General features: G+C 35.6%; 1 protein-coding gene across 2 annotated transcripts in view; it reads left to right on the top strand.

Moving 5' to 3' along the window:
• Positions 1–27,932, top strand: part of INTS8 (integrator complex subunit 8) — a 48,183-nt gene that overhangs the window by 19,426 nt on the left and 825 nt on the right. For both annotated transcript variants that reach the window (XM_019713349.2, XM_074316844.1), the window contains 13 exons: positions 1,653–1,763; positions 5,678–5,879; positions 9,232–9,353; positions 13,565–13,749; positions 14,150–14,183; positions 14,833–14,889; positions 14,968–15,029; positions 20,940–21,058; positions 22,376–22,479; positions 23,275–23,325; positions 24,830–24,903; positions 24,983–25,047; positions 25,170–25,213. In XM_019713349.2, coding sequence (XP_019568908.2) covers positions 1,653–1,763; positions 5,678–5,879; positions 9,232–9,353; positions 13,565–13,749; positions 14,150–14,183; positions 14,833–14,889; positions 14,968–15,029; positions 20,940–21,058; positions 22,376–22,479; positions 23,275–23,325; positions 24,830–24,903; positions 24,983–25,047; positions 25,170–25,213 — 1,230 coding nt within the window. The remainder of the gene's footprint in view (positions 1–1,652; positions 1,764–5,677; positions 5,880–9,231; positions 9,354–13,564; positions 13,750–14,149; positions 14,184–14,832; positions 14,890–14,967; positions 15,030–20,939; positions 21,059–22,375; positions 22,480–23,274; positions 23,326–24,829; positions 24,904–24,982; positions 25,048–25,169; positions 25,214–27,932) is intronic.

Genomic DNA, 27,932 nt, shown 5'->3' with positions numbered 1-27,932 from the left:
CTCTCAATCACAAGGTAGCTGGTTCGATTCCTCGACTCCTGCAAGGGATGGTGGGCTCTGCCCCCTGCAACTAAAATTGAACATGGCACCTTGAGCTGAGTTGCCTCTGAGCTCCCAGATGGCTCAGTTGGTTGGAGCGCGTCCTCTCAACCACAAGGTTGCCAGTTCGACTCCCACAAGGGATGATGGGCTGCACCCTCTGCAACTAACAACGGCAACTGGACCTGGAGCTGAGCTGTGCCCTCCACAACTAAGATTGAAAGGACAACAACTTGACTTGGAAAAGTCCTAGAAGTACACACTGTCCCCCAATGAAATCCTGTTCCCCTTCCCCAATAAAATCTTAAAAAAAAAGAATAGTTGTCCTTGTTTTCTGATGTAGAAGAGTTACCTGACCTTTTTGAGAATAAAGACCCCCTTTATTTCTTCATTTGTCAACAATTTTAGGACATTCACATGACAAGTATTGTACTTTGAACATTCATTGACATAGAAATAAAACATGTCAAAAAAGATACTAATTCAGGAATCTCTAAAAATAAGTTTATACAGTATTCTACTTACAGCACTTTCATATATTTTAAATATAGCTGTAAATATATTTATAAGGTATATTACTTAGGCGGTGTGTAGCTAATACCTTTTACATGCTTTAGAGTATTTTTGTTTTGTTTATTGATTAAAGTTTATTGGGGTGATAATTGTTAGTAAAGTTACATAGATTTCAGGTGTACAGTTCCGTAATATATCATCTATATATATATTTACATTGTGAGTTTTTGTTTTTTAATAACTTCTTGAGGTCTGAAGCCTACAACTTGGAACCAATTCATTAAAACTTCTTTATATAGGACATTTTTGGCCTTAGATACATTTAAAAATAGCCAGCTAATGAATTTACCTGTTCCTGAGGTTGTCTATTTAACAGCTTTTCTGCATGGAAATTGCAAATGAAAATAAGTTCTAAAACACCATTTTAGCTAGACTATAGCTAGAAATACAGGGGAAAATAGCCCACAGATACTGGAGAAATTAAAGTAATATGGCAATCCTTTTAACTAATTGCATATTCTTCCTCTGCTGATAATGTAGTACAAAGCAGTCAGCAATTCATGTATATGTCATGGGATTTGAACATGCAGTGCAATGAAATGAAAAGTTGCTCTGAACATTTAGTTGAACTTTATTAGTGTTCACTGTTCATTTTTATAGATGAGGAAGGATAGCATAGTTAAGAGAGGGAGTTCTGATACTAACTGTCCCAGTTTAAATCCCAGTTGCATACTTACTATCTGTATAACCCTGGGCAAGTTTTTTAACATCTGCCTACCTCAGTTTTCTCATCTGTAAAAAGAGGATAACACTACCCACTTCATAGTACTGCTGTGAGCATCATATAAGGAGTATTTTCTTCTTTTTTTCTATAGACTATCCTTGAGAAAGTACCAAACCATTTGATTTTTCGTTACTAGCTCATTATAGTGAATACGTTCATTTTGATTAACATTTTATTATGGCTGTCATTTTTCTTTCTCTTGGAAAAAAATGACCTTTGAATGATTTTTTTAAAAAATGTGATTGAAGATTATTGAAACATTCTTATCTAGATTTGGCTTTCTTTATGTGTGTATATTTATATTTTTTTCTTCTAGTGGGAAGTACCTGCTGTCTATAGTGGTGTTATCCTGGGAATTAAAGACAATTTAACAAGAGATTTGGTTTACATTCTTATGGCCAAAGGTTTACACTGCAGTACTGTTAAGGTGAGTAAAAGTATACGTCAACTACTGGTTAAGAATATGCTTTACTAATTTTAGCATGAAAGCCAGGAATCAGAATCTGTTATATTTTCCTGATCTTAAAATTATAGTCATAGGCCTGTACCGATATTTGAAAAAGTATTTTGTTCTTTTTACTTACCCTCATAACTACACCAAACTGGTCTTGGACATACAGATACTGCTCTATTCCTTTTTAAATATCTAGATAACATGAAAAGTCATTATTTGTATTTTTTTAGGATTCACTTAGTAAAGATTGTGTTCCAAGCTATAAAAACGAAATAAAATCCCTTGAAATTTTGTGGTTTATTTTACATAAGGCGTTTGCAGTCTATTTGGGAAGTTGAGGCAAAAGGGATATGTTAAATGATATAGTATAATTGCATAACTAATAGTACAGTAAATTCTATAGGAAGGTTGAAGATAACATTTGGAAGGTGAAGATCCTAAGTTAAACCTGAGGCTTAAATAAATTACCTAGGTAAGAAGGATGATACCATGAGAAAAAGCTCAAAGGTAAGATACAGGATGGTATATGAGTAAATTGGAAGCAATATGCTAATAATATTAACAATATGCTAATGTTACTTGTTATGTGAGGTGAGGCAGGATATGAGGCTAGATGGGAGGTAAGACCCAGTCTTCAGAGACCCTTGTAAGCTTTGTTAAGGTGGCTGGTTTTTCTAGGCCAGCAATCTCCTAACTAGAAGTCCAAGATGTGGATGTCATAGTTCTAAGAAAAGTAGTTCCCAACTTTTCAATTTCTCTTTATACTCTTTCCTAAAATTGATCTGCCTGAAAATACTCTTACGGTTTACATGTCATGTTTCCCCATCATCATTTCATTCCCTTTTCACAGTCATCCTTTTTGAAGCTTACTTTTAAAAAGAGGCAGGAAGGAGCCATAATCTAGCTTCGTAGTAAGTTTTAAAACCAACTGCTGTAAGTTCTTCAGTTTTATTGTACAGAAAGATCCTATGTAACGTTATTAGTAGGTTCAGAAATTGCAACTCGAAACTCAAGGACCTGTAACGAAACCAGTTTTACCATAAGATCATTGATATGCATGAGAGTTAAGTTCTTATGGCATATTTTTGGTCACAAAAACATCACCAAACTTCTAAATAAAGTCTCAAAGCACTTCTAATATTAAACATTGAAATAAATGCGAGCCATATATACATTTGGGAAAAATTAATAAAAACAAGTAAAAATTATTTTCCAACCTGTGTATTTCAGTTCATGTTCACAGGTGGCTGGAGTCTATCTTGGCAGCTCAAGGTATAAGGTCGGAACCATGCCTGAACAGGATATCCTTCCTTCGCAGGGCTCACTTATACCCACACACTTACTCAGACTGGGACAATTAACACCTGTCAATTAACCCAACATGTGCATGTCTTTGGAATCTGGGAGGAAACCAAGTACCAGGGAAAATACAGACAGACACAGGCAGAATGGACAAACTCCACACAGACAGTGGTCCAGACCAGGAATTGATTTTTTTTGTCATCAACTTTATAACAAGAGGACATTAATTGAGGGTCCAGCGGTACTTCAAAAACAGTTTGGCAATTCTAGGTCCTTTGCTTTTTTATGTGAATTTTAGAATCAGCTTTTCAATGCGTATTACAAAAAGCTTGCTAGGATTTTGATTCAGATTGCAATGAATATACAAATCAATTTGGGGACAGCTGATAACAATATTGAGTGTTTCAGTCCATGAACATAGTATAGCTCTTCATTTATTTATGTATTTGATTTCTCTCATCAATGTTTTATAACTTTCAGCACACAAATCTTGCACATTTTGTTGGATGTATGTTTTAAAATAGGAACAAAGTATAATTCATTATTCAAAAACCCAGTGCTTACACTACACTTGAGCATCTCCTTAAACTTTGGCTAAGAAAAATTATGCTTCTCAACTTAAAAATTTATATAGAGAAGTGAATTTTTACATAAAACTGTTTTAAGAGGGAAGTAAGCAAAGACTTTTGAAGACTGCGATCTAAACGAATGGTTCTCAAACTATGGTCCTTACACCAGCAGCTTTGGTGATACTCGATATTTGGGAACTTAAATTAGAAATGCAAACTGTTGGACCTTATCCTAGATCTACTAAATCAGAAACGGGATGGGCCCAGCAGTCTGTTTTAATAAGTTCTCCAGGTAATTCTGATGCATGCTAATGTTTGAGAACTGCTGTTCTAGACCGACACTGTCCAAGGGAAATACCATGCAAACTACATGTGTAATGTATAATTTTCTAGTAGCCACATTTTTAGAAGTACAAAAAAGGTGAAATAGATTTTAATATATTTTAACCCAATATATCTAAACTATCTTTTAAACATGTAAACTCTAAAAATGGACATATTTTCCTTTTTTTAAAAAAGTGTGTGTGCTAAGTTTTCACTCAAAATCCAGTGAGTATTTTAACACTTATAGCACCTACCAGTTTGGACTGGTCTTAATTCATGTGCTCAATAGCCACATGTAGCTAGTGGCTACCATATTGCACAGTAAAGCTGTAGACAATTGTTTAAGTTATTGAAAAGTTTATAATAGAGAGTCATGTCATTGGGAACTTTGCGCCTTCTAGTCTTAAAATAACTAACATTGGGCTCAGAGACTTGTGCAATATTCATGTGCGTTTTTCTTTAAAAAAAAACAAATTGAAAGGTGTTATCTCAGTTTTACGGAGGTATGAAAGACTCAAAGGTATTAAATTGGCTAAGATCATACAGGTAGTAAGTGGCACAAGGGTTAGAAATGATAGAAGAGAACATATTAGAGAAATCTTTAGGAGGTAAAATCGAGAATTGATTGCTAACTGATTTGCTGTGGAAGGCAAGAGGGAGAAAAGAATCGAGTATGATTGTCAGGTTTCTGCTTTGGGTGTTGGAGAACAGATGGGAGTGCCAACATGTGCATGTGTAGAGAAAAACATTTTTGATGGGCGGATTATGAGTTCATTTTTACAATGTTTAATTTGGGCCTGCAATTGGAAACATGAGCCTGAAGCTTGGGGAGTGGTCTGGGCTGGAGATACAGATTGGAGAGTCATCAGAAATTACTCAGGGAGCATATACAGAGTTTAGGGGATGTAGCATTGAGTCCAAGAAAACCTGGTATGGTGAATATGAAGACCAGATCCATGCGGAGTCATAATAGCCAAGGGAATAGAGAATGTCAAGAAAAAGGGAGTGGACAGCACTGGGGTGCAGTCCCTTAAGTCCAGTAAGGTAACTGAAAAGTGTTCGGTAGATTGGACAATTAGAAAACAGTTATTTCAGTGAGAGCTGTTTCTTCTTCATGATGGGGGATAGAAGCCAGATTATAGGAGTGAAGGAAGCCTGTGAAGAGAGAGAGATAATCGAAGATTACTCTTTGGAAAAATTAGGAGATGTGTAGGAAAGGGCTTGGGTTGTAGCTGATTTAATTTATTAGCCAATTAATATAGATTAATAACGTGTGCAAAGATTTTAGATTGTGAAACCTTGTTGAAGGATGCAAGGTCTAATTCTGAATACCTAGGTTGATGGAGAAGGGTACTTGTCATAGAATTTTACACCTATATGTAATATATGTATATAATATGTATAATTTAGTAAAAGCTTTAATTTTTGTTATTTTACAATTTGTGTAAAACTTGTTTAGTAATATGGCATGTATTTTATATTGATTATTGACTTTTTTAAAAATTACAAAAGAATTAGTATTTATTGGAATAAATCAATATAGAGATAAATAAAGAACAAGATAATTTAATCTCATTCCCCGAGGTAACCAGTGTTAACCTTTAATCCTCTTTGCCCTGTACTCATAAATATGTATGTTTTTTGACTCCAGAGGAAAGGTGATCCAGGTTATTCTGTTATTTCTTTTTATAGGACTTTTTCCATGCTAAACAGCTATTTGCTGCTTGTTTGGAGTTGGTAACAGAGTTCTCACCAAAACTTCGTCAGGTCATGCTGAATGAGATGCTGCTTTTGGATATTCATACACATGAAGCTGGGACAGGGCAGTCAGGAGAGAGACCGCCTTCTGATCTTATTAGTAGGGTGCGGGGATATCTGGAAATGAGGCTTCCCGGTAAGACTGTTGCATAAAGCTACCTTTCAGAAATTCAGTACTCATATAATTGTGGTGAAAAATCTAAATGAACATTTACTTCTTACCATCTGTAAAAAGTTATTTCTCTCCTAAAACATTCAGATGTGGGCTTCATTTGAGAACACTGGAGAAAATGTAGGAAACTTCATTTCCTAAGATTGCTATAATAAAGTACTACAAACTAGGCAATTTAAAACAAGAGAAATTCATTTTCTAACATTTCTGGAGACTAGATGTCTGAAATCACAGTGTCTGCAGAGCCATGCACCGTCTGGAGGTTCTAGGGGAGAATCCTTGTTCTTTTCCTAGCTTCAGGTGGCTTCCAGCAATCTTTGGCATTCCTTAACTTGTAGGTGCATCACTCCAGCCTTTGCCTCCTTTATGTGACATGCGTGTACGTGTGTGTTTCCTCTTGCAAGGCTCCAGTCATTGGATTTAGGGTCTGCCCTAAATCAGTATGACCTTATCTTAACGAAATAATCTGCAAAGACCCCATTTCTAAATCAGGTCACATTTTGAGGTTCGGTTCAGGTGAACATGAATTTTAAGGGGACACTACACTACAGAAACTGTATTGCAATTTGAAGATTCTCTGTTAAAAGAATCAAAATGTCCTTGAAGGTACAGGTTGAAGGTTTATTTCCCCATTACCATCAGAAAAAGCCCTCAAAATAATTTCCACTGGGTCAGGAACTCACTTGTGGTCACTTTGGGAACAGAGCTTTGTGTGTCCAATTCAAATGTAAATATCTTATGAAAAGTGGCTTATATAAATTATCTGTGTTACATGTAAATCTTGCTTAAAGTAGCTTCTTAATTTCACGTGTTTTAATAGAAGTACTTAGAGCAATTAAATCATATTGTACACATTTAATGTTGTAAAGAGTAAAATTGAAGTGTAAAGGAAGGTGCTAATAATGTGCCAAAACAGAAATAGCTGCTGGCCCTCTGGGGTCTTTTGAATGAGTTTGTTGTTACATTCTGATTTCTAGTAGAAATTACAACTTCTTAGCACTCTGTTGATTGAATATCTTTGAGCTTTAATGCATCAGTGCCCTTCAGTATCATAAGAAGACTTGATCTGATAATATGCTGGCACCAACTATTATAATTGACACATGCCACTGTGTATATGTGTTCTTTTTAAAGGTAGAAGGTTTTTTTTATACCTAGTTATTCTAAAATTAAAAGCAAAAAGAATTGAAAAACCCGAACATTTATTGAGTGCTAACTACATGTCAGATAATGTTTAAGAGCTTTAGATGCATAACTCATTTAGTCCTCACAGCAGCTCTGTGAAGTAGCTACTTACTTAATTATCCCCATTTTGTAAATCAAGAAACTGAGGTGCAGAGAGGATAAAGAATTTGGCCAAAGTCATGCAGTTAGAGACAACAGAGACGACTGTGATTTGAGTGCAACTTAAGCCTATGCTCTTACTCTGAAATGGCTGGAAATGTCTAAATAATTGTGGTCTATTTATACTACCTTTTTGGCATGTCAGTAGTTTAGGGTTCATATCACTTTTTTCTTTTCTTTTTTTTGTTTAAGTCTCATAGCTCTGCCCATAATTTGTTTAAATTCCTAGGTTATGAAGTTTTCAGCCATTTGACCCATAGTTTATGCTATAAATGGTATTTAAAATGAGAAGGAAAGGGTGTAATGTATTGTTAGGAGGAACAAGGAAATGATTTTTTCCCTACAGACACAGTTCCTTGTCTTTGACTTCGAGCCTCAATTACATACTGTTACCTGAGTTCAGCATAGATCTCTGGCTCTGATGCTCTTACAACTCTGCGCGCCAGTACCACTGAGAGAGGAGCTGTTGGTAGGATGGTGCCTCCATGGGTCAGAATTGGGGGAGCAGTGTAAAAAGGTGTCTTGGCCACCTTCTCCTTCCGTTTTGAAGGAAAAAAAATTATTCCCTGGTGATAATGGGCTAAGTTTGAATGAGTTAGATGCATGCCCTCTATGGAACACAGTGTTGACCTGGCTTTTCTATCAGGAATAAGTGATCTTAACTAACAACAGATCCCACCTTATAGTTAAAATAGAAATAAGAGCTACAGATTAATTATTCTAAAACCATGTCTTTTGGGAGAGAGCCCCCAAGTTTTAATACCTTTATTTTAAAAGGTAGCTTTCTGTTGAGACACATGTCCTTGTTAATGTTCCTTGGAGTTCAACAAAATAGAATGTTAGACCTACTCTGGCTGCCTGTTACTGCCTATGACTTGTACTTTTTGATAAGGAATAATTGTATTGCAGGTGCTTACAGGGAAGTTTACTCTCCAAAACACTGCCTCTCAGGCTGTATCAGTACTCCACTCTCTAGGCTCTGATTCATCTTTAAGAGCCATTGCCATATTACTGATGAGAAGTGCCTGGTAAATAAATGAAACCTTGGAGCCAATTGTTGTGTGGCCTTCCTTTGGTAAATTGTATAGAACTCAATGACATGCATGCATTTGGGATACTAATTTTACTTCTGTCTTCATTCCTTCAAGAAGATGATGCAGATAATGTATTTTTATTTCATTTTGATCTGTTCTTGGGCTGCTTTTGTCATACCAGATTTTTTTTATTAAGGTGAGACATAAATTAAGTAGGCACAAGCACAGTGTTTTTAGAAAGACTGAAAAATACAGCTACTTAAGTTTAGTAGCTCTTCCCATTTTAAGTCTTAACATTGTTATTTAGCATTCATGGGGGTTTCTTTTTTGCTGCTGTGCATTAAAGCCTAATTCCATACTTTGAGCTATAAAAATTCACAGCATATTTAATATTAAGGTATATTTAATTTTATTCAAAGGAAATAATGTTCAAAACAATTCTAATATTTTTATTTAAAATTGTTTCTGGTACAGTAAACATTTTTTGAAAGTGAATGACTTGTCTCATAGGAATATTTATTACATTTCAGTCAGAAAAAAATATTAAAAATGATATATTAACTCAGAATGTAGTTTTATTGTATGGTTTTAGCTGTTTCTGTCCTCTAAATGTACTAAAAGTTTATACCATGCCATTTTGTACTTGTTTCATTTGTGTGTTTATTCTCTGCTCATTTGAATTATAAATGTCCACAAGTAAGAGTGTTGGGCATCTAAGGTGTTCTTAGGTGGATACTTTTGTTGATTAATAGTAGGGACCATGGCAGTCTATTGTTGGGAAACTTTAAACTTTCTAGAGAAAAGCATAAAATGTTAGTATTTTTCTAATTTTCATCTGTAACTTGTTTTCAATATGTTTGAAATCTGAGCAAATTTTGCTTTGTTCTCATTTTAATGTTGTGATGGTAATTCCAGCTATTTTCTTCTTTGCTTTTTAGATATTCCTCTTCGTCAAGTTATTGCTGAGGAGTGTGTTGCTTTTATGTTAAACTGGAAGGAAAATGAATACCTTACACTGCAAGTTCCTGCATTTCTGCTTCAGAGCAACCCATATGTAAAGGTAATTTGTGTTTAAATAAAAGAATTATTAGAATGAAATAATTGTACCAATTTTTTGATCTATACTACAATCGGAACTTGTCCATTTTCTATGATTCACTGTAAGATGAGACAAATACTTGTTTGTAGTTAGAAGTATAGGTTTTGATAATTCAGGTACTTGAGTTTGCCCTTCCTAAATATTTTTTTCTAATACCCTATAGTTCATGAGAATGCAAGCAAAAATTATGTAGTTAACAGATAAAATTCTGGTATAATCCTAAGCTTGTGAGAGATGAGTTAGCTTTTGTTGCTGTAAATGATAAAATCAGACTCTAGTTTTAAGCTCTGGAATACACAGACATTACTGGTGTGAACTGACGGATCAGTCAGGGGTGCACTTCACCTTACCCTTTAGAGCCTATTTATTTCTTTGAATTTGATGTGCCTGATTCTTACTAGTATACATGTTCGTTGTCAGTAATTATACCCATGTGAAAGTTCAGTGAACTGATAGTATCTCCTTTCTTAATGATATTGTTCCTATGCAACTGAAAATGCTTCCGGGTGAAGAAAACATCAAAAATAGAGAGAGACTGGAGGTTGTCCCTAAAATTATATCTTTCATGTGTTAATATTATGTATACCCTAAATAGGTAGTGGGCTTTTCTCCCCTTTCTGGTCTTGTAGTTAAAACAAAACAAAACTTTTAGTAATGTAACATTTTTTTGCATACATTTGTTCCTTCAGGTTTCCTTATTCCTTTCTTATTGTTTGTATCACCTTTTGTTACTCTTCATCTACCCTCATCTCATGTTTAGTATATAGTCCCTTAATTGGATGGTTACCTGGGAACTCTTAAAAGACTGTATCAGTTTTTTACATTTGTCTTTGATTATTTGTTTCTTCCTCTTTATTTCGTGTATGTCCTTTTAAAAACTGAGCTCATTTCATTTCAACCCTTTGAAGACTTACTGATTTCTTTTGTTTTTTCCTCCTTTTTGTCTTCTTTACAATTGTTCATAAACATTTATGATCATACTTAAATCCTTCTTTTTGGAATTTCAGACATTGGATGATACCTGTTTTTCTGGTGAACTTCCTGTGACATGAGTTCCTAATATCTAGGGTACTTGTGGGTTTATGCCCATCAGTGTCCCCTTAGTCTTTAGTAAACGCGCAGATGAGAGAATCATTTTGTTCCAAGACCATAATTTCCACTTAGAACTGTAGCTTGTTGCTTAGTGTTAAGGCAGTACAGTTTCTTTCTTCACTTTCCTTAGCTGTGAATTCTGTGGAGCTGCGCCCCAGGAGAGATGGGTGCATGTTTGAAGGCCTACAATGTGGAAAGGCACAGGATATTGTGTTGTAGGTTTCCTAACCTTGGTCTAGGTTATCTCACTGCTTCCTGTAGTGCCCTCTGATCCAGCCCGAAAGGAGGAAGGATTTGTGATGACCTTACTGAAGAGTCCCTGAGGCAGCTCGTTGTCTCATCTGGGTTAGGGTTTTGTGTGTTCCCATTCCTAGGTGGCCCATTGCTCCCTTGTTAATGTCAAGAAAAAAGGAATCAGAGAAAGAAGTCTAAAGTAAGGGATTGTGTTTTGGAAATAATACAATTTGGAGTAGTTAATAAACTTTGAATTTGGTCTGTAGGAGAAAGTCTGGAAGGATATTAGGATTTTAAGAGTTATTATCTCTGGGTAGTGGAATATTAGCTGATTTTAATTTTATTTTCCATTCTGTTACTTATTTTCTTCATTTGAATATTGATTATATAATCACAAAAAAAAGAAATCTTAAGCATGTGACTAAAATATATCCTTTTGAAATAATACAGACCTGTCCAGTCTCCCCTTTGGATCGGGATGGGAAGCAGTGTAGTGCATTGGAAAGTACACAGGATGTATGGGCACCTGGATTAAAAAAGACTAGGAGGAGGAAGAGGGGCTGGTGGTAATAGCAGTAATAGTAGGGGATAAAGACCCAAGTGTTTAATATGGACTATATAACATTTTAAAGTGTGAGAGCTTCTCCTTCTCCAGTTTCCTCTCCTCTCCCCTGCTCCTTGTCATGCCAGCTTTGTGCCGGCACTGCCAGGAGTACTCGCAGGTCCCTATACACACCATGCTGTCTCATGTTTGTGCATTCATGCACGTGCTGTTTGTTGACTTAGCTGGATACCCTGCCTGTTTGTGTGGTTTCTTTGAAGCTTTCCTATATTCCTTTCTCCGCAACAAATAAATCACTTTCTCCTCTTGTTGCCTTTGTGCTCTTGTACTGGTCCTGCTACTGTTGTACTGTGGACGTATTTTGTTGTGCTTATACTGTATAATAAATTATTTGTTCACCTGTCTGTCTTCCCTCTAAAACAGTGATCTTCTTGAAAACAGTTAATTTTTGCATTCTCAGTGCTTTACTAGATGCTCAGGAATGTATGTGAAATTCAGTTGACTTGGGGTCTAAGACCTGAAAATTCTCATTTTTAATTAAGTAAATTTACTTAATGTAGTGACCTTCAACTAAGTATGTGATTCCTGATGACAGAAATGAATTTGAGACAAGGAGCTACAATAGCCTTGCATTGTACTGCAGTAAGTAACTGCATATATAGTGATCCTCGTCAGAGAAGAGACTGTGTTCAGTAAGCATGCAGGATGAAATGTTCTACTAGACCGTGGACCTCTGATATCCTTTATAGCATAGCCAGGGTTTTTACATAATTTTCACTAGGTTTAGGAAGCACCAGTATTCTTGTAAATTTTCTTAGGTATGATCATGGAGTTGTGTTATGTAGGAGACTGTCCTTGTCTTTAGAAGATACATATTGAAGTGTTTAGGAGTGAAATCTTGTGTCTGCAACTTACTTTAATTAATGAACAGTATGTGTAGATACATATAAAACAAATATGGCAGAATATTCAAAATAAGTCAAGTGTACGGGTATTTATTGAACTATTCTTTCAATTTTTTTGTGTTTGAAGTTTTTTATTACGAAAGAATTTGGGGGAAAAGCACCAATTTTCATCTTTGTTATAATACTGCCTCTTTCTTAAGCCACCTTAAGAAGCAATGGGACCCCATGATTAACATTTTCTAGGTCCAGTTAGGGAACTGGGGTTTCCTAATGGACTTGAGATTATCCTTGCCACCTCACCCTCTAAAAGAGCAACGATGTGTAAGATTTAATAGGAACAAAGGATAAAGGGGTCTCTCTTGCTTTGAAATTATAGAGGGAAAGAAATGCTGAATTTGGTATAAGTCTGATTTTTTTCTCTACATTTTGGGCCTTTCTACATCTTTGGGCCTTAAGGCTGCTTTAATTTGGATCACTCCTAAAAGGTTTTCAGGAATCTGTCCTTTAATTCTGCCTCCAGAGAAAAGTTGCTCTAAGTTTTGTTCTCTTACTCTGCCAACTTTAATATTTATGTTTTTTCCCTTATTTTTTCATTAAGAAAGAAAATTTTTTTTTTAAAGATTTTTTATTAGGGAAGGGGAATAGGACTTTTATTGGGGAACAGGATGTACTTCCAGGATTTTTTTCCAAGTCAAGTTTTTGTCCTTTCAATCATAATTGTGGAGGGTGCAGTTCAGCCCCAGGTCCAGTTGCCGCTGTTAGTTGCAGGGGACATAGCCCACCATCCCTTGCAGGAGTCGAACCGGTAACCTTGTGGTTGAGAGCCCACTGGCCCATGTGGGAATCGAACTGACAGCCTTCAGCGTTAGGGGCATGGAGCTCCAACCGCCTGAGCCACTGGGCTGGCCAAGAAAAATTTTTAAATGATTAAAGTGTGTGTGTGTATAACATTTAAGCGCTATGTAGATCTCATCTCTGGGCTTTTACCACAGTTAACGTTGTGGTGTATACATTTCATGACACTTTTTTTTTAAAGCAGGATCATACTGTGTACAATTGGCAACTTGAATTTTTTTTCCACTTACATACCTCTTTGTGTTCTATCAATTTGTTCTCATTAGATTTTAATTGTTTAGACATAATGAGGTTTGTAATTTGGTAAAACTAAAGAATTCACTTCCCTGATCAGATTCAAATATGTCAGTAGACAGTGAGCTCTAAATTCCTCAGTTGTTGGATAGAAGGCACAGCATAAAATGACTGTTCTTGGTATATTGGGCAATTATCCATCTTTCTTTAAGTGTGCCGTAATAGCAGAACTAACGTGTAACATTACAGATTATCTCTTACATATTTCCTGTTTGTTTTTCGTATTATAGCTTGGACAGCTTTTGGCAGCTACAATCAAAGAACTTCCAGGCCCTAAAGAAAGTAGACGGAGTGCTAAAGACCTTTGGGAAGTTGTTGTTCAGATCTGTAGTGTGTCCAGTCAACACAAACGGGGAAATGATGGCAGAGTTAGTTTAATAAAGCAGAGGGAATCTACATTAGGTATAATGTATCGGTATGTTTTGATCAGTTTATTTTTTGTTATTATAATTGTACTATTTCAAGAACATCTACCATTATTCTTATATACCATAAAGATGGATAATGTAAGAATTCTCTGGTGCTGATATCTGATGGTCTTGTCTAACATGACCACCTTCGGAAATACCTTCTTTTTATATGTTATGAGACTGTTAATCATATGATTAATATATATGGTTGGATAGTACTGAGGATGTCACATGTAATTAGAATAGGGAAAAATTTTTATTACATTAGCATGACAGTAGAATATTGTACTCTTTCATACATTCAGAACTGGAGAGTTAGGAATAAACCACCTATAATTTACATTCTTAGTTTTATTTTTAATTTCTGATATTAAATGTATATACAATTTTTTGTTTTTTTTGTAGGAATGAACTGCTTTCTTTTATCAAAAAATTACGGGTATGTTTTATTAAAAGTTGATCTAATTAATTGCTGTTGCTGATTTTTGTAGAATATGACTAAAAACTATTGAATGCTTAAGTGATGATTATTTAGGTGATCTATTAATGTGCTTTAGTGTTGAGGATGGGATAGTCTGAATGGAGAAATTTATTTTGCGTTATTCTAACCATGTTCTACTGAATGGAACAGGTATTTTTTAAATTGTAAAGAAGTCTTCATAATAGGGCTAGGTGTGTGAAGCCTAGCTTTAATTTTGTTTGATAGGATTAATGTCATGTTTATTTATTGGCCATGACCCAAATTCCATCCTTTATTACTTTAAGGAATAATAAATCAATTTTTTTGTTGTAGCTGGAAGTACTAGTTGGAAAGAGATCTATTTACTCAATTTCAAAAGTCATGTAAGGATTTGAGCATTATAAACCAGACCCTAAGAATGATAATTTTTGTGTAAGTTATATGCCGTAATTTCTTTCATGAAATTAGAAATACAGCTGATCTTTAGTGTGCTCTAAAGTAGATGTAAATTTCAAAAGGGTAAGAACTCTTTTGAAAGAAAATACTTGGTATCCCTGAGGTTGATGGGAGAAATATTTAAAAATATATATATATAATATTTAAGGATTCTGTGTTTTCTTTCCTATAGGAGCCATTGGTTTTGACTATTATTTTGTCACTCTTTGTGAAACTTCACAATGTTCGGGTCAGTATTTCATAACTTCATTAAAAAAAAAAATCTTTGCAATTTCCTTTTAAATCACACTTTTTTTTTTTTTTAAAGGAGGACATTGTGAATGATATTACAGCTGAACACATTTCTATTTGGCCATCCTCCATCCCCAAGTAAGTATTCTGGCTTACATTTTATTAAATTATTTATGTATTTAGAACCATTGAGAATGATGTAACCTTGAATAATTTAATTAAAAATCTACAATCTGTTAAGATTCTATAGCTAACTTTGTTTTTATTATAGTAATTCTCTTCCAAAAAATGTGGATAAGGCATAACTCTTAAGAGCTAAGGTTTACCAGCCTTAGTAGAACAGAAGATCTCTAGTCCTGATTACATGTCACAGGGTATAATTAAAAAATCAAGACTAACGAAAGAATGACTTTCTGTCAAGTTTCCAGCATCTTATCTCTTTTGCAAATACCTATTTGAAAATTATTTTTTGTAATTCTTTGTGGGTCTCTTCTAACACTGATTATCAGAGACTCCCAATCCCTTTTAGTTGCCTTTAATTAAGAAGCTCTTTAATTACTTCATGACATCTTCTCCTGTCTACAGCCATACCACCCTGAATGCGCCTGATCTCTGAAGCTAAGCAGGGTTGGGCCTGGTTACTACTTGGATGGGAGAAATCTTCATCCTTACTTTTATCACCTGAGACTCACAATAAGATGATGGGAATTTTTTTAGGGAAGAAGAAAGTGTACTTTTTCTGGAATAAGAAACCTTTTACATTTTCCTCTTCCCACACATAGCATTGATACTTCTCATTCAGGAGAATCCATGTCCATTTGTTTACTCACAGAAGTTACTTTTCTTTTTTTTAAAAGATTTTATTGGGGAAGGGGAACAGGACTTTATTGCGTAACAGTGTGTACTTCCAGGTCTTTTTCCAAGTCAAGTTGTTGTCCTTTCAATCTTACTTGTGGAGGGCGCAGTTCAGCTCCAGGTCCAGTTGCCGTTGTTAGTTGCAGGGGGCACAGCCCACCATCCCTTGCGGGAGTCGAATGGGCAACCTTGTGGTTGAGAGGATGCGCTCCAACCTACTGAGTCAGTGGCAGCTCTGCTCAGGGTACCGTGTTCAATATTAGTTGCAGGGGGCGGAGCCCCCCATCCCTTGTGGGAGTCGAGGAGTCAGTCGAACCAGCAACCTTGTGGTTGAGAACCCACTGGCACATGTGGGAATCCAACTGGCAGCCTTCAGCATTAGAAGCATGGAGCTCCAACCACCTGAGCCACCGGGCTGGCCCCAGAAGTTATTTTTCCTTCTCTCCCTCTCCCCTAGTTGTCTTAACTTTGTGCCTGAAGGGCAGGTCCTAGGCCTTTATTGCTTTTAGTGACATCTTTGAAGAAGAAAAGATTTCAGTAGGTAGGGGAACAGGCAATAGAATGAGAGTAATTTGCTTCCATCTCAGTCTTCGAGATTAGAAGCAGTTCTATATTTCATATAGGGATTGAATGGTCAAAAATGGGTGAGTGACCCTTCCCTCCACCTACTGAGGCTTTTTCCCCAAAGGAGCACCATGCTTCATGAAGCAAATGTGCACACTTCACAGCGGTTTTTTTTTGCTTTGTTTTGTTTTTTAAGATTTTTATTGGGGAAGGGGAACAGAACTTTATTGGGGAATAGTGTGTACTTCCAGGACTTTTTTCCAAGTCAAGTTGTTGTCCTTTCAGTCTTAGTTGTGGAGGGTGCCATTCAGCTTCAAGTTGTTCTTTCAGTCCTAGTTGTGGAGGGCGCAGCTCAGCTCCAGGTCCAGTTGCCGTTGCTAGTTGCAGGGGGCACAGCCCACCATTCCTTGCGGGAGTCGAACCTGCAACCTCGTGGTTGAGAGGATGCGCTCCAACCAACTGAGCCATCTGGGAGGCAGCTCAGCTCAAGGTGCTGTGTTCAATCTTAGTTGCAGGGGGCAGAGCCCACCATCCCTTGTGGGACTCGAGGAATTAAACTGGCAACCTTGTGGTTGAGAGCCCACTGGCCCAAGTGGGAATCGAACCGGCAGTCTTCAGAGTTAGGAGCATGGAGCTCTAACCGCCTGAGCCACCGGGCCGGCCCCACTTCACAGCTTTTTGACTGCAGATTTTTATATAACATTAGTTTATTAGATAGTTCAAGAATCAGATAGAGACCATTTTGCCTTTTTAGTTGGTGGTTGTAATACCTCTGTAGTGTTACTAAGTTGGTGCAAAGGTAATTGCAGTTTTTGGGGTTATTTTTAACCTTTTAAACAGCAATTACTTTTACACCAACCTAATACTTTGGCCTAATTTTAAGCTGTAAACTAATGATTGATTTTCAGTGTGTGTTTATTAAAATGAACAAAAAGAATGGTTTACTGTAGAGGTTCTGAGCCAGACTTGTAGGGTTTGAGTCCCAGCTACTCCAGTTATCAGGTATATGAGCTTGGATAAGTTGCTTTCTGTGCCAGTTTCCTCATCTGTAAAGTGGGTATATGAATAATACCTACCTCAGAATTGTGAGGATTAAGCAAGTTAATACATTTTCTAAACTAAATTTTTGGAATAAGGACTGGCACATACCGTGCTTCCCCAAAAATAAGACCTAGCCAGCCGATGAGCTGTAATGTGTCTTTTGGAGCAAAAATTATATGCAAGTCCCAGTATAGTATAATATAGTATAATATAGTATAATAAATATAATAAATATAATAAATATAATATAATATAATATAATATAATATAATATAATATAATATAATATAATATAATATAATATAATATAATAATAAATACTGGGTATAATATATAATATAATACCCGGTCTTACATAATATAATACCCAGGGATAAGACCGGGTCTTACATTAATTTTTGCTCCAAAACACATTACAGCTGATTGTCCGGCTAGGTCTTATTTTCGGGGAAACATGGAAGTAGGCTTAACTATTATGTTCATGGTAAAATTACTTGAATGTAATTCAAGAGAAAATAAAATATGACTAAACATTTGACCAGAAGAAGTATTTTCTTGGGCAAGAGGCTTTATTGACTCCAAGAATAGTGTGAGAATAGCATGGGTAAAGTATTACCAAAATTGATTGTATGTAGATAGAATTCTTAGACTTGATAGCATTTTTAAAATTTCTACAAAATCATAAACCAGATTAACTCATTTAGTTTTAAATAAATAATTGGGTCTTTGCTCATAATACCATAATTCCTTTCCCACTACCCTGTTTCCCCGAAAATAAGACGTAGCCGGACAATCAGCTGTAATGTGTCTTTTGGAGCAAAAATTAATGTAAGACCTGGTCTTACATAAGACGGTATTATATCATATTATATTAGACCAGGTATTATATTATACCTGGTATTCTATTCTAATATTATTATATTAGGTCTTATATAAGACCTGGTCTTTACTATGACTTTTATTATTTATTTTTGCTCCAAAAGACACATTAGAGCTGATTGTCCAGCTAGGTCTTATTTTTTGGGAAACACAATATACTTAGAGCAGTGATATTTGGTATAGTCTAACCCCTCAGGACAGAGGTATTTTGTCCAAGTTCATCTTGTAAATGATAGAGCCAGTACTTGAACCTCATGTGTGTCTGCATCCAGAGCCTGTGTTCTCTACCATTGTGCCTTACTCCAGGGAGTGGGAGCCATCAGCTGTGTAACTTGGGTGCTGGCCTGGCTTTTATCTTCCATTTCATCTTCTAATTCTGTATCTCAAGACTTCCAGGTTTAACCAGACTCAGAGCAGCTGGCCTGTTTCCCTACCCTTTTTTTGATTCTCTTACTGCTGTCAAATGCACTGAAGGCGTACCCTTGCCACATCCAGCTCCTAATCCCGTGATGGCCAGTGAAACTAACGAAGGGGAGCGAGTCACTCTTACAAGAAGCCACAGGCTGGATTTAAGGCCACATAGCAGTACTGTTAGTGTTTGAGCCCTTGTTGTTCTGTGTTTTTTTCTTTTTCTTTATTTTAATTAAAGTTTATTGAGGTGACAATTGTTAGTAAAGTTACATAGATTTCAGGTGTACAATTCTGTATTACATCATCTACAAATCCCATTGTGTGTTCATCACCCAGAGTCAGTTCTTCTTCCATCACCATATATTTGATCCCCTTTACCCTCATCTACCACCCTCCTCCCCCCTTACCCTCTGGTAACCACTAAACTGTTGTCTGTGTCTATGAGTTTTTGTTTCTCATTTGTTTGTCTTGTTCTTCTGTTGTTTCTGGTTTATATACCACATAATCAGTGAAATCATATGGTTCTCTGTTTTTTCTGTCTGACTTATTTTGCTTAGCATTATAATCTCAAGATCCATCCATGTTGTCACAAATGGTCCTACTTCATCTTTTCTTACCAGCGAATAATATTTCATTGTGTATATATATATTCCACAATTTCTTTATCCATTCATCGATCGAAGGACATTTTGGTTGTTTCCATGTCTTGGCCACCGTAAATAAAGCTGCAGTGAACATTGGAGCACTTGTATCTTTAGGGATAAATGTTTTCAGATTTTTTGGGTAGATACCCAGGAGAGGGATTGCTGGGTCATATGGCAATTCTATTCATAATTTTTTGAGGAACCTCCACACTGCCTTCCGTAACGGCTGCACCAGTCTGCATTCCCACCAACAGTGTATGAGGGTTCCTTTTTCTCTACAGCCTCTCCAACATTTGTTACTATTTGTCTTGTTGATGATAGCCATTCTAACTGGGGTGAGGTGATATCTCATTGTGGTTTTGATTTGCATTTCTCTGATGATTAGTGATGTTGAGCATTTTTTCATATGTCTATTTGCCATTTGTATGTCCTCTTTGGAGAAATGTCTCTCCAGGTCCTCTGCCCATTTTTCAATTGGGTTCTTTGTTTTTTGTTGTTGAGTTGCATGAGTTCTTGTATATTTTGGATATTAGTCCCTTATCGGAGGCACTGTTTGCAAAAATCTCCCATTCAGTTGGTTGCTTCTTTATTTTGTCGATGGTTTCTTTTGCTGTGCAGAAGCTTTTAAGTTTGATATAGTGCCATTCATTTATTTTAGCTTTTACTTCCATTGCCTTTGGAATCAAATTCATAAAATGCTATTTGAACCCAAGGTCCATAAGTTTAGTACCTGTGTTTTCTTCTATGCGGTTTATTGTTTCAGGTCTTATGCTTAAGTCTTTGATTCCTTTTGAATTAATTTTGGTACATGGTGACAGATAGCAGTCCAGTTTCATTCTTTTGCATGTGGCTTTCCAGTTCTCCCAGCACCATTTATTGAAGAGGCTGTCTCTTCTCCATTGTATGTTTTTTGTTTCTTTGTCAAAAATTATCTGTCCATATTTATGTGGTTTTATTTCTGAGTTCTCAGTTCTATTTCACTGGTCAGCTGGTGTCTGTTTTTCTGCGAATACCATGCTGTTTTGATTATTGTTGCCCTGTAGTACAAGCTAAAGTCAGGGATTGTGATACCTCCAGCATCACAAACAAGCTATTAAGATTGCTTTGGCTATTCGCGGTCTTTTGTGGTTCCAAACAAATCTGATGATTTTTTGTTCTATTTCTTTAAAAAATGCCATTGGGATTTTGATGGGGATTGCATTAAATCTGTGAGCCCTTGTTTTTTGTGGTTTCTTCTAGATAACGTAAAAATTAATTGGGGAAATTTTATGAGTTTGTTTCTTTAATTTTGTTACCTGTAAATTGTGCATAAAAAGCAGAGATAGGGGTTTATCCTACCACATTTATATACTTTATATTGTAAAATATCTAAAGATACTTTTTTAGAACGGTCTAGTCAACTTTTTTTGGCATTTTGGAAAAGAAAAAAAAGAGGAAACAAATCCGGTTGTTTTCAACCCCTTGTAAAAAGTTAGCTTATCACACTTTATCAGATGTAGTTTTGATAGTTTTTATATATTTAATCCTAGTAATGGTTAGCATTATATTTATGGTCACCTAAATTTTGGCTGTGTCTTTTTGTTTTTAATAAATATGTGTATGGAACTTGAAGTTCTCTTAAAATAGAGATTAATTTTCATTGTCTTTTCTTTAGCCTCCAGTCAGTTGACTTTGAAGCTGTCGCAATCACGGTAAAAGAGCTAGTTCAGTATGCCCTCAGCATAAATCCAAACAACCATTCCTGGTTAACAATTCAGGCAGACATTTATTTTGGTAAGTGAGATGTATGGTTGCTTTGTGTTTTGCTTTTGTAACACTTTTAGAATGGAAAATAAAATACATTACACATTTTATTACAGTACTTTATTAAACCTAAGTCTTTTTTTGGCATTATCTAACTCTTCTTCCTAAATAAAAGTAAGAGAGTAAAACTAATTATATGTATGCATTTTTCTCGGTAGAGCCTTTGGTTCCGATGCTTTTAATTTTATATTGACTACCATTTTTTTCTGTTTTGTTTGTTTTTAAATAGTGAATGTTCATTTAGTAAGTTGGTAAAACATTCTTAAGAAAAGGTTAAAGGTTAGCTCGCAGAATTGCTATTTAAAGATTCTGAAATCTGTCCAGGCACTCTTTTTTAAAAAAAAAATTTTAATTAAAATATAGCTAACATATAATACTACTTTCAGGTATACACAATAGTTATTCAACATTTATATACCCAAAGAAATGGTCACCATAAATCCAGCAACCATCTGACACCATTCTATGCTGTCACAATATTACTATGTTCCCTATGCTGTACCTTACATCCCCATGTGTCCAGGCACACTTGATAATTATTTTCATTCCTGGAAATACATTGATACTCTTCCCCCTATTTTCTGTGATAATTTCCAACTTGATTAGAATATTTCTGTTACTATAAAGATCAAATAAAATTTTTGACTGGTATCATTTCATGATCAGTTTTTAAGGAGTTTATTTTTTAAAAGAGAAAGTTCAAAATATAAGAGTAGAGAGAATGGTATAATGAACCCACCTGTATTTGCCACCCAGCTCTAACAGTAATTAATTCACGGCCAGTCTCATTTCATCTGTACCCTCACCTACATTAATCCTGCTGTCTCTCAGATTATTTTTGAAGCAGACAGTTGCCAGTTTTAATGCTCATTTTCACCCCAACCCCCAAAAGGATTTATTATTAAGTTCTTAATATCTATATTTAGAATAGATTTACTGATTATAAACTGCCTCAGAAAGTTAAGATACGTTTCTAGTGAACATTTGGAAAATACCTCCAAATACTAAATTCTGTACTAATACGTTTGTCAAGAAATCTGAGCTAAATTTTTGTGTAATCAGTTTTAGAAAGCAAAGAATCTATTATATTGCTTCTTCAAAGTGATTGAAAAAATAAAGGCAATTTTTTTTCAGTGTTGTCCTGGTTAAGTTTTATCCCTAGGTCTGTGATTTGAATCTACTTTTATCAACTCACAAATACCTAACTTCACAAAAGAGGCCCTGTCTTTTCTTTTTAATCGATAGATCCAATGGTAGGTAATTCTTTATCTCTGTTTTCTACTCCAGCAACAAATCAGTATTCGGCAGCTCTTCACTATTACCTCCAGGCTGGAGCTGTGTGTTCTGATTTCTTTAATAAGGCTGTACCCCCTGATGTTTACACAGACCAAGTAAGTTTTTGTTGGCTTTTTTTTTTGTCTTGTCTACCTTTAAATGTTCTTCCTGAGTCACTTTTGGGTGAGTGTGTTCATTTCCGTTTGTGATGGTAACTCTCAAAACTGATTGCTGGAGACTAGATCGCTCTCCATATTTCTAATGCCCACAGTCATTGCTGCTTTGATTTTCCAAAACACTTGAAACTCAGCCTGTCCAAAACTAATTTCAGCCCCTTGCCTTACCAGTCTCCCCTTCTGGTGACCACCTGTCCGCCCTGCAAAAAACCCCGTCACAATACCAGACACCTTTCTTTAACCATTTGAGTTGACTAAGCCCAAATACTGAGTGCCATCCTCTTTTCTTGACTGACCCGACCCTCCTATCAACATTCCAATCAGCCTTCAAGGTGTATTGACTCTCCCTCCTAAATCTTGAATTTTATTAATTTCTGTCGATATGCATTGCTCTTTCCTCTGGTTTAGACCACCAGTATCATAATTTAAAAGAAGTAGCATTTTTTTAAATACTTATGGCTTTTGAAATAAGATTTTAAATTTTTTAGTAACTATTTTTTTAGTTAATAAATTGTATTTATTAATTATTTAAAAAACAAATATATATTCTGCTATGGTTGGGAGTTTTGTAAAAATGCACAATCCGTGTGCATACTCAACCTCCCCCTGTAGACATCCCACATCAGAATATACATTTGCGACAGTTGATGTTAATTTTTTAAATAATTTATTAGTTTTTTAAATTAGTTTTTAGTTTTTTCAATAATCATTTTAAAAATAGAATTATTTTTATAGGTAATAAAAAGAATGATGAAGTGCTGTTCTTTGCTGAATTGCCACACACAGGTTAGTTTATCATATTATAATGATATATTTTCATGTGTATTAGAGTTTATAATAAACATAAAGCATTGCACTGGGAAGTAGCTTTTATTTTCCTTATAATTGTTTAAGTTTATGGTATTTAGAATTCGGCATATTGTTTTTTTCAGTAGTTTATAGAATTTTAACTAAAATGAAAGTGTGAGTTAGAAAACATTGATCTTTGAACCTTCCAAATGGAAAAGAAGCATGCTCAAGTATGTTTTTTTATGTATAAGAGTAGATATATACATTAGTTATTAGGGAAAATCAACACCACAGTGAGATACATACCACTTCACACTCACTAGGATGGCTGTAATTCAAAGACAGACAGTAACGTGTTGGTGAAGATGTAGAGAAATTGGAACCCTCATATGCTGGTAGGAATATAAAATGGGGCAACCATTTTGGAAAACAGTTTGGCAGTTCCTCAAAAAATTAAAAATAGAATTACCATATCACTCAGCAATTCTCCTAGGTATATAACCAAGATGATAGAAAACATATGTCCGTGAAAAATTTGTACATGAATGTTCACAGCAGCATTATTTATAATAGCCAAAAAGTAGAAACAACCCAACTGTTCATCAGCTGATGAATGGATAAACAAAATTTGGTATATACATACAATGAAATATTGTTCAGCCATCAAAAGCAGTGAAGTATTGATACATGCTGTGACAGGGATGAATCTTGCAAGTGTTATGTTGAGTGAAAAAAGCCAGATACGAGAGGCTATTATATGCTGCCATTCATATGAAATGTCCAGCATAGGCAAATCTGTGGAATCAGAATGGAGATTAGTGGTTTCCAGAGACTTGGGGGAGGAGAGTGACTGTCAACGGGTATGCAGTTTTGTGGGGGAGTACATGAGGGACAATAATGAAAGTATTTTGGAATTTGATAGTGATGATTGTACAACTTGGTGAATATACTGAAAACCACTGAATTTTGCACTCTAAAAGGATGAATTTTATGGTATGTGAATTATATTAAAAATTTTTAAATATTTAAAAAAGAAATCGGCATCATGATCTCCATAACTTGATCGCAGTGGATCTGTTTTCTGTGTTAAGCAGACTGGCAACCTAAATTTTTCCAAAATGAACTTCTCTGTGTTTGCCAGCTGTAAAAGGTTTAATCATGTGTTCTGTATGTCCTTGAATGTCATGACACTTGGTTGGCAGTTTTCCATTCCCTTCAGTTTTTCTGACCTGGCTTTTTGCCAAATAAAGCTCTGAAAATTTAGGATTTAGATCACCAATGAAGAAAAGGCAGACAGACACTTGTGTAAAAGTTTTTGCAATTAAATTTGAACAAAGTCCATCAATACAAGCTGATTCACACAGTGTGATCTGCAAAGCCTCTTGAGTGATATTTTCTTGATATAAGAAGCATTAAAAATTACCCCCCCCAAAAAAAAACCCAAGAGAGTCATAGTTGACACTAGTTACATGAAATCATTTTCAAATCTTTGTTTATGTAGGTGGCAATTTTATGTCAGTTCCTCAGAGAAATTGATTACAAAACAGCCTTTAAATCACTGCAGGAACAAAACAGGTATGAATGATTTTAAAATAAAATGAAGTTGAAATTTTTCTACTTAAGAAAGAGGAAGTAACCGAATTCTGTTTTTCAGTCATGATGCTATGGACTCCTACTATGACTACATATGGGATGTTACCATTTTGGAATACCTGACTTGTATCCTTTCATCAACATATGTGATATTAGTTTTATTTCTGTAAATTAAAGAAGTATTTAATATGATGTATTAAATAGTATCTAATAGTATCACATTTATTATTCTTAACTGATTTATTTAGATCTTCATCATAAAAGAGGAGAAACAGATAAAAGACAAATTGCAGTAAGTTATTTTATGCCTTTCTTCAATGATGTACTTAATTACCCTAATATTGAACCATTAAGATTTGGACCAATCAAAAAGATTTTGTGTGCCTAATTACTGCCAAAATTTGGTTATCAGTGTTTACTTTTTAAAAGATCCTATTTTGATCATAGAGCTTTTACATCTAGTCATCTAGTTTATTCCATATTGAAATGTTAGATCGTGTCATCTCTCTGCTCCAGACGTTTAAATGGTTTCCCACCTCACACAACGCTGAAGTCCATACAGTGCCTATAAGACCACATATGACCTGACTTCTAGCTGCCTATCTGACTCCCCCTTCCTAACTTCTGCTACACTAGTACTCCTACTCTTCCTCGAATACATCAAGAACATTCATCACCTTGAAGGACTTTTGAAATTTTCCTTTCCAGGAACATTCTTTAACTTCTCTCAGGTCTTTCCTCAAATATTACCTTCTTAGTAATCATCCTTTCCTGACCATATTATGAAATTGCAATGTCTTTCCCCCTTTTCCCTCTAATACTCTTATTCTCATTTCCCTATAAAAATTTTTCTCCATACCTACATCTGACATACTACGTATTTACTTATTTATTGGCTATTTCCCCATGAGGGTAGCGACTTGGTTTTGTCATAGCTGATACTTAGAATGGTGCTTGGCACATGATAGATGCTCGATAGTTACAGAATAGATGAATTGTTTATTGAAATTTGACTTATGAGCCAAAACATTACAGATTTTATGGCCATTTTTACTTGCCTAACATTTGCTGCATCAGTATCACCATAGATACTTTCTCTTCACTCATGTTTATAAAGGTATATGCTGTTTATTAAGTGTCTTTTAAAGCTTTGTACTTGGACCAAATTGTATAGCCATCAGTTAGAGGATAGTAGCATCTTCAAAAACAAAACAATAGAAAGGAATAAGAACATGAAGCTAGATCCACTTGATTTGAGGCTACTCATTCTCCCATATTTCCAATTTATCCAGGGCTGAAACGCAGTAGTGAAGATTTCCTAGTTCCATGATGCTATTTCCAAACCATCTCTCCTTGTATCATTTTTTAAGCCCTTTCTCCTACGAAGCTTTTACCTACCTCCTTACTCCCTTACTCAAGCAACTTCCTGGTTATTCCTCTACATGCATCAAAAGATCTGTGATCCATGTATCCAGCACCCCGAGTTTTATAAGTTCAATGTCATCCTTACCCTGCATCAGCCACTCAGTATCACAGCCATGTGTTACTGTCAGTCACAATTGTTCTAAGAATCTGTCTCTTATTTCTTGGCTTCCATGTTCCTTGTGATCAGTGTGATGTTCAAGTTCATGGCCAATTTTTCCCTAGACTCTCAGCCCTTCCCAGCTTCCCTTCCTTCCCTACTCACCAAGAGTACATCAAATACCACTCTGTGAACCTCAGAAATCTGATTCAGTCGGTCTGAGATGAGGCCCTAGAATCTAATTTTTAATTTCTTAGGTAGGTCTGTTAACAAACCAGATTTGGGAACCCCAGCTATTTATGATTGACTGTCAGAACTACTGTTTGATCAATATTTTCAGTTATCTTTGCGTTTTTGTCCTTCACTTCACCTAGAAAAGTCCTAACTGTGAATGAGTTCAAAAATCTTTTTTGATCTGAGGCAGTGAGTCCTGATCGGAAAAGGCCTACAACTATATAAACTGGTACCATCACCAAACCATGATTCCCAACTGTAGCTGACCCCTCATCTTTTGTTTTACCTACCAGTAGGTAAAATGTTCTTTTCAGGGGCTATTTGTAGACTTTCCTCCTGTTAAGCCCATCCTTTCTCCCATTTCCATTTTCAGTAACTTCCTTGCCTCTGTTTGGAATAGATCAGAAAAGACTGACCAGCTCCTATCCTAATAGAAGTTACAGTCTTGGGAATTGTGGCCCTGTGAGTGCCGGCTTCAAATTCCTGTTTCAAGTCCTGCTTTCTGCCTTTAAAATAACCCTCAATTTTACTCATCATTAAGCTCACTCTTTTAGTCAGTAAAAGGTCATGCTGCTCCTTGATGAAGGCAGGTTCTTACTTTTGATTGTTCCTTTAGTGACCTTTTAATTAGTTATCTCATCTCCTATATTGTCAGCTTCTCCCATAGCCTATTAACTTTTTCATCCTAAATAAAAACTGTTCTTGACTGTGCCTCCTCCTCCTTCATCCCTTCTCTGCTTAGTGTGTCGAAGCTCTTCAAGTGCAATTTGACTTCTGCCATCACCACTCTTAACTTTTCTTCCGGGTCACCAAATGCCAAAGCCATTGGATACTTTTTAATCCTTCTTTTATTGTTTACATCTCCTCCCTTCTTGAAATTTTTTATTCCTTTCTCTTCCCCAACATCACTTTTTTCCTTTTTCATGACTGTTCTGCCTTTTCTTCTTTGCGGATAGCTCCCTGTGTACCCCTTACTTGGTTTTCCCAAGTCCTTAGGTTATTTTCTGATTGCCTTACCCTTTCCTCATTGACTCATGGTTTTGACTACTACCTGTGTAGGATGTATCATTTCTCTCAAATATCTAGCTTATATTCCAACTTCTGTTGTATATTTAGTACTTTTATAGCTAGTCGTCTTCAGGATATTTTGCTTGGAATAACTTAGTTATACCCCACTACCAGGTTTTCCCACGTTTTCCTTCATACTGAAATAGCATCATTTAGCAATTCTTCCTACTCCCTAAGTGATTTCTGG

This window comes from Rhinolophus sinicus, linkage group LG12 (genome assembly GCF_036562045.2).
Source record: "Rhinolophus sinicus isolate RSC01 linkage group LG12, ASM3656204v1, whole genome shotgun sequence".
Taxonomy (NCBI): Eukaryota; Metazoa; Chordata; class Mammalia; order Chiroptera; family Rhinolophidae; genus Rhinolophus; species Rhinolophus sinicus.
This window is presented reverse-complemented; position numbering and strand designations above follow the sequence as displayed.